Consider the following 8,043-nt stretch of genomic DNA (forward strand, 5'->3'; position numbering starts at 1 on the left):
CTCACTCATATACTTTCAGTTACCACTTATCCTGCTCAGTGTCACGGTGGATCCAGGAATACACCCTGATTGAGAAGCCATTGCAGGCATTCCATTGCAGCCCACCGTGCACACACATAGGGGACATATATTTTAGCCAATCCACCTTTTGTTGAGGTGGAAGGAAACTGGAGAACCCTGAGGAAACCCACACGGACACGGGGAGAACATGCATACAGGTTCGACTCACAGAGTAACCTGAATCGAACAGGGGACCCTGGAACTGTGAGGTGGTAATGCTACCCATCACACCTCGAAAAGGGTTTAATAACCATAAAAACACATTTTATATCGTTTGGTTGAGCCTTGTGTGTTCTGTCATGATGGTGTCTAATTAAATCATACTAGCTCTACAGATTGTATTCTCTTACAAAAAGACGGTGCAGACCTGTACTTTTCTACTTCACTGTAGTGGTAACCAAGGGTACATCATGTAGCACTTTCAGTGTGTATCTACCTCCATTTTACCTAGAAAGGTGCATGAAGGTGTACACGACAATAATTATGAACCTTGAATCATTTTTAAAGGTATCCTACATTCACATGTTCGGTATAGATAGACACTAAAGGTACACAAGGTGTAAAACGAGCAAGGAGGTACTGAGGTGCTGCGTTTCAAAGAGTGTAGGGTACTTCTGTCACATTTTAACGGCTGCTATTGAAGACCCGCCCACAGTTTAATCTGATTGGTCGGCTTAAAGTCGATCACCTGACCACTTTCTTTTAAACAACTCCGACGCTCACGTGAAGACGAGGAACTTTTTATATATAAATATATAAAGAAACTGAGCCGGATAATTTTAAGAGACGCACAGTATTTTTTTAGTTGCTCAATACATTTTGCTTTGTTGTTGTTGTTGTTGTCCCTGGCAGCGATGAGTAAACTAATCCCAGCTCAAGAAGCAGCCAAGATCTACCACACCAACTATGTGAGAAACGCCAGAGCCATCGGTGTGCTCTGGATCATCTTCACCATCTGCTTTGCCATCATCACCATGGTGGTGTTCATTCAGCCCTACTGGATCGGGGACAGTGTGGACACCCCGCAGTCTGGATACTTCGGTCTGTTCCACTACTGCATCGGAAACCCCATCACAGGAGAGCTGGTGTGTAAAGGAAGCGCTCTGGATTTCGGATCCATTCCTTCTGGAGCCTTTAAGACGGCCATGTTCTTCGTGGGGATTTCATTCCTGCTGGTTGTGGGCACCATCGGATGCTTCGGGCTCTTCTTCTTCTGTAACGCCGGCAGTGTGTATAAGATCTGTGCGTGGATGCAGCTGGCCGCCGGTACACACACACACACACACACATACTACTACTACTACTACTACTACTACTAATAATAATACACCTTTTCATATAAAGCTTTAAATACCTGGTCACCTAAAGCAGGGGGTCTTAAAACCTTTTTTTGAGCCAGGGATCCATTATCCACAGACCTCATCAGTACAGATTTTTTATTATTATTATTATTATTATTATTATTATTATTATTATTACTGTTGTTGTTGTTGTTGTTGTTGTTAGTAGTAGTAGTAGTAGTAGTACTATTATTATTATTATTATTAGTAGTAGTAGTAGTAGTAGTAACATTGTTATTATTATTATTATTATTATTGGTAGTAGTAGTAGTAGTAGTAGTAGTAGTATTACTATTGTTATTGTTATTATTATTATTAGTAGTAGTAGTATTACTATTGTTATTATTATTATTTTATTACAAAAATGGTTTTTATTATTGAACTTTCCACCAGAATAGATTATATCCATATTATTTACGTACATGATTTATTTTTATTTTTTTTTATTTACAGACCTACTGCTTTCTGAGTGACTGAGGTGTTTGAACTGAAGTGACTAGTCAAAATGGCTGATCTTAATAATAAATATTATAGCTTCAATAATGGTAGATTTCCACCACTACAGCAAAATATAAAACAAACAAACAAACAAAAAAAGTCTTGGACTCCCCTGGCTATGTTTTGGGGGTTTTTTATGCACCCCATTTTGTGAATCATTTGCCTAAAGGTTCCCTAAAATGCTATGAATGACAAAAAGGAAGAAAGAAAGAACAACAAGCTGACAAGAACAATATGCTCAGGAACTGATTATTTCAAAACAGTATAATGCAGCACATGGGTGCACGGTGGCTTAGTGATTAGCAAGTTTGCCTCACACCTCCAGGGTTGGGGGTTCGATTACTGCTGCCGCCCTGTGTGTGTGGAGTTCACATGTTCTCCCCGCGGTGCAGGGGTTTCCTCCCCAATTCCAAAGACATGCATGGTAGACTGATTGGCATGTTCAAAGTGTCTGTAGTGTGTGAATGTGTATGTGATTGTGCCCTGTGATGGACTGGCACCCTGTCCAGGGTGTACCCTGCCTTGTGCCCCATGCTCCCAGGGATAGGCTCCAGGTTCCCCATGACCCTGCAGCATAAGCGGTATAGAAAATGGATGGATGGGTTTATGGATAATGTAGCAGGTTATTTTATATTCATATACCAATTAACATTTTGCATTCTTTGAGGACTTATATCCATAATACACTCGGAAATGAAGCACATAATAACTTAGAATCATATTAAAGGGAAGTAGTAAGGAGATAAAGAAACAATAAAAACAAACTGCGCACACACTCACTAAGAAAGGTACCACAGTTTACTTCGTCTCTGGCGAGTGTACCATCTTTTACCCGGGAAAGTGCACATGGTGTGCCTTTAGTGATCTTTCAGAGCTGTTAAAGAGTATATAAGTGGTCCTCTGATTATGTACCTACTATTATATGTACAGTATTTAAGGGTACACCACAAAGTACAATTTAAGGATACAAAACCCCAGCAACAAGAAGAAGCACAGTTTCGTTTTTGGCCATATAAGTAATTTACTCATGAAAGTAATTTGATTCGGTAACGGATCCCAGGACTGTGAGACAGAAGATCCTCGACCACTTAGCTTTATACTTAGACTGGATCCTGTCTCAAATGTACATCAATTTGCATACACATGTCTGTCAAATCAATAAATGGAAATGAAAACATTCCAGTTTCAGCACCACGGTCAGTTCCATGAGCATTTCCACTACTGCATGAGAGTTTATTGATCTATACGCAGCTGCTTCAAAAACTCACATTTACCTTGACATTTAAAATTTTATTTATGCATTTCCCAGATCTGTTCATCCACAGCTTGATCAAGGGCCCAGAAGTGGCTTTCTGATAGTTCTGGGATATTAACTCACCATCTTCTTAAACAATAAGCTACCACTGCTCCAATCCAAAACAATATAAGTAATAACAGAAAACATGAGAAACAAAACACTACAGGAAATAAACTAGGAACATTAACAATGGTTGAGGACATTCCATGATGGATTTAATTATAAGTTTTATTATCTGTGTACAAATATATAGGGTGGCACGACGGCCTGTTGTTACCACCTCACAGCTCCAGGGTCCCAGGTTTAATCCTGACTTTGGGTTACTGTTTGTGTCGCGTTTTGCATCTATTCCGTGTCTGTGTGCGTTTCCTTTGAGCTTATTCTCTGGTTTTCTCCCACCTCAAATAAAAACCAGTAGGTGGACTGTCTAAACTCAATCTCAATTGCACCTATTTATGAATGAGCGTGCGAATGTGTGTGTTCGGGGCCTTGTGACGGATCCACAGGTTACAAATTCTACAAATTCAGAAATATAAGAGATCTGCAGCTTTCCTGAAAATTCCGCTACACACTGTATTCACTTTAAAGAGCAAGAGCGAGTGAAAGTAAGAGCGCTCAGTAAACTAACACCTGAGCCTGTGCCAGCTGTCCTGCTACAGAGATATTGTATGACACTAAATAATACATAGCAGTTTAGCTCCATACAGTGAAAGCAGGCCTGGTCAGAGTTGCCTGGCAACAGTTTTTCATATTTATTGCCTCTGTCTTGCATATTTCATTGCTTCTTGGCAGGTTAAGGCACAACGTTGCACTTGGTGGAACAATAAAGACAATCTGTTTAAATAATAATTCACCACTGTAATAATGCCATAGAATACAGCAAAGCATTTTTATTTTATAGCTGGAAACATTTCATGCTCAGCTGTGATTGTCAGGTTTATGTTCTAGAGGACTGTTCCTTGGTGTTTTTTTTCTGTCTCTCTTGGAACAAATTCACACTTGAGGTGGATCCCAGAAATACTGTGCACTCCGAACGAGGCAGAGATTTATCACCGGCATCACAACGTGATTCATTTTCAATATAGTCCTTTCACTTGGTTATGTACTGGGTTTTACGGTAACCATCAGGTGATTAATGGGGAAAAATCTGCTGCTTGTTTGTTTGAGTTAAGACATGGAAAAGCTTGCATGCACACTTTTTGTTCTTCCTATTGTATTAATATAACAATTAATAAGAGAGAGCATGTTGCCTAAACTTTTCTAGCGTCTACGTCTTAACTAAAACAGACAAACAACAGCTTTTTTGACATGCATCTATCCTTGACTTTTTACCTCAAGGGTCTGGTGGTTCCCATAAAACCCAGTATATACATTCACACTAGTTTGTACATTTTTTTAATCACTTTCTAATTATCATTACAATTTGCATTATTTGTAAAGTCTTAGATTTGCCATTTCTTTTAGTTATTTACTTTTTTTTTTTTACTATTTGGTCAAAAAAGTGCCTTTTTTTTTTAAAACCATTTCTGATTGAATGATTTTCCATAATAAATATACAGGGTGTCTCAGACGTCTCCATACTCCATATATTTCATTAACACTTAGCTTATATTATATATACACTCTAAAAAAAATAATAAAAAGAAACGTCCCTTTTTCAGAATTGTTTTTTTTTAAAGATAATTGTGTAAAATCCAGACAAGCTTTACAGATCTTTATTGGAAAGGGTTTAAAGGATGTTTTTCAGGCTTGTTCAATGAGCCGTAAACAATTATTGCATGCAGCTGTGGAACAGTCCTTAAGACACTAACAGTTTACATGCAGTAGGCAATTAAGGTCACAGTTACAATAACTTAGGACACTAAAGAGAGCTTTCTGCTGACTCTGAAAAACACCAGAAGAAAGATGCCTAGGGTTCCTGCTCACCTGCGTGAACATGCCGTAGGCCTGCTGCAGGGAGGCATGAGGACTGCAGATGTGTCCGGAGCAATAAACTGCAATGTCTGTAATGTACGACGCCTAAGACGGTGCTACAGGGAGACAGGAAGGACAGCTGATCGTCCTCGCAGTGGAAAATTACATGTAATCGTGTGTCCCCCCAGACATGATCGAGAACTTGGTGGGAGATGGAAGAGTGAAGTAACATCTCACAGCAAGAACTGACAAATCTGGTGCAGTCCATGAGGATGAGATGCACTGCAGGACTTAAAGCAGCTGGAGGCTACACTCGATACTGAATGTTACTTTTAATATCGACACCCCATCCCCCCGCCTTCTTAATCCAATTCAGTTCGTCAAATGTCTGTGAAACTTTATGTCACAGTTGTTGAATCTTTTTATATTACAAATATTTACATATGTTAAGAAATTTGCTGGAAGTAAAAGCAGTTGAATGAGAGAGGATGTTTCTTTTTTTTTGCTGAGAATATTTATTTTTTCAGCCTTTAAGAATACCTTTGACAAAAGAAGAACGTATTGAAATAATTATCATGGCTGGATCGGGATAGCTGTCAAAGGTTACGATGGACTTTAACAGGAAACATGGCAAGCACGTCACACACGACACTGTTGCCAAACTTATCAACAAATTCAATAAGACTGGAAGTGTTCCGGCCCAACCGAGACGTCGACGTCTGCAAACATCTAGTGACGAAAGCACAACCGTCGTGGTGCTTGCAAACATAGTCCCCTATGTATGGAGACTTTTGGGACACCATGTAGTTGATATTGATTTTGATGTTAATTGTAGACTTGTCTCATGTTGTCTCACGAAGTCAAACATACATTGATAGATTTTATTTCACGTTAATGAACTCCAAACATTCTCCATTTACCTTGACAGAGATCGAGTTGAGACAAGAGCACTGGCCCTAAGATTACTAATGAGAAATTGGAATAAGTGGGCATGGCTTCCAGGAGTGTTAGTTAATATTGCAACTGTCAATCATTCCAGATTCATGTCTGTTGGCTCATCTGCCATTTTTATCTGCTGACTAATTTGGCGTATTTTGAGTGACAGCTCATTACTGCATGGAGAATATATACAGAACCCAGACAGTAATCAGAGCACAAAACCCAAGATGAAACCACAGACCAGTGACACACTGTATTCTGTTGCTTTGAATAAAACCATTTCCAAATGAATACATGTGAATATACCGTACATGTGCCATCTGTCTTTCTGAAACCTTCGAAATCTATGAAATGGTGATCAGTCTTTTTCTATTGCATAGCTACCTGTATGGTCATAGGCTGTATGATCTACCCAGACGGCTGGGACTCGGAGGAGGTGAAGCGCATGTGTGGACAGCGCACGGATAAGTACACGCTGGGGAACTGCACGGTGCGCTGGGCTTACATCCTGGCCATCATCAGCATCATGGACTCCCTCGTCCTCTCCTTCCTTGCCTTTGTACTGGGCAACCGACAGGACAAACTGCTGCCAGAGGACTTCCAGGTGGGGGAGAACACAGGTAAGATGACAAGCTATTTCTATACATACACACACACAAGGTTAAATCCATCTAAAAGTTCTACCTAGAACCCTATCAGGGTTTCTCCATTCCATTTAGGACGCGAATAATCCTTCGCTATCCAAAAAACCCTTAAGGAAACCTTTTGTCGAAGACAAATTGAATTCTCAATTCTGATTGGTTAGAAGGTCTTAGAAGAGCAGCTCTGACAGTAGTTCTGGCTGCGAGGCAAACAACAGGTTCATACTGATGCTCATTCGAATACTTTCTTGTTTCTATAGTAACAATTTACACAGGCACTTGTATGGCAGATGTACCACATAAACAGATAAAAATAACTTGTGTAATTGTTTATAAGATGAAGTTTTCTGTGAGATGGAACTTGTTTCGCAGGCATTCCATACCATTAAATGTAACTATAAACTGGATTTTAAAAAAAGTGTAATGAGCTCCTCTTTAATAAATTAAACCGTATATAATGAAAATATAATTATTAGCTAAGAAAGAGAGGAAAAAAGTCCAGTCTTTGATATTAACCAGTGATATGCACAAGGGCCCATATTGTACTGCTGTATTCTCAAGCACAGTTTGGGCCTCCCACGTTTTCTACTGTATCTTCTAAGAAGCAAGCTCAAGCCAAATGCAATGACCTTCACTTTGAAGCAAACTTCAGTTCATCTGGTTTCTAAGCAACGCAATATTAAAATAGGCAGTTGGGTAACTGTTTGTTTCTTGAGTCGCGTGAGACAGCAGTGTGTTGAAAGTACGACTCTGCTGAGGTTGCATGTAGACTTGTAAGTTTTTCTGGACTTACAGATTGTCAGATTTGATACACAACTGTCTCTTTCAATTTCAGAACAAGCATGAAGCCTCTGATCTCCTCCTGTATTTACGGAACTGTGAACATTTCACCGAAACATCTTTGAGCATTTTCCCTCTATGGATTTTCTACGTCTGGATTTTCTTCCACTGTTAATTAAGGGAAGGACTTTTAATATTATTGACATACCACTTTTGTACTGTAGAGTCTTTATACTTTATCTGATCCACACTTAGTCTTGAAGAACATATTCAGCTGCTTATTATGTATACAGTCATGTGGGAAAAAAATAAGTACACCCCATGGTAATTGTTGGGTGTTTTTTTGATATTTTTGGACAAGAAAAGCGTTGAAACAGTGCCTATTAATGAAGTTGGTATACTTGAACAAAACCATGAGGAAAATGAGATTTTTCAATTATTGATTCAACAGAAATATCAATAGATGTGATATTACTCTGTGGGAAAAGTAAGTACACCCTTGGCCTCAGAAGCTACTGTAGTATAGCCCCCTTTAGCAGAAATAACTTCTTGCGTAATTGTCCACTAAGCTTGC

At 39.2% G+C, this 8,043-nt stretch overlaps 1 protein-coding gene across 1 annotated transcript; it reads left to right on the forward strand.

The window, feature by feature from the left end:
* Positions 1–289: 289 nt before the first annotated feature.
* lhfpl5a (LHFPL tetraspan subfamily member 5a) lies at positions 290–7,759 on the forward strand. The gene is made up of 2 exons (XM_053652481.1): positions 290–1,326; positions 6,429–7,759. Exons 1-2 carry the CDS (start codon positions 915–917, stop codon positions 6,734–6,736), a joined length of 720 nt encoding a protein of 239 aa, XP_053508456.1. The 5' UTR covers positions 290–914; the 3' UTR covers positions 6,737–7,759.
* The last annotated feature ends 284 nt before the right edge of the window (positions 7,760–8,043 follow it).

The sequence above is a fragment of the Ictalurus furcatus genome, chromosome 21, assembly GCF_023375685.1.
Source record: "Ictalurus furcatus strain D&B chromosome 21, Billie_1.0, whole genome shotgun sequence".
In the NCBI taxonomy this organism is placed as follows: Eukaryota; Metazoa; Chordata; class Actinopteri; order Siluriformes; family Ictaluridae; genus Ictalurus; species Ictalurus furcatus.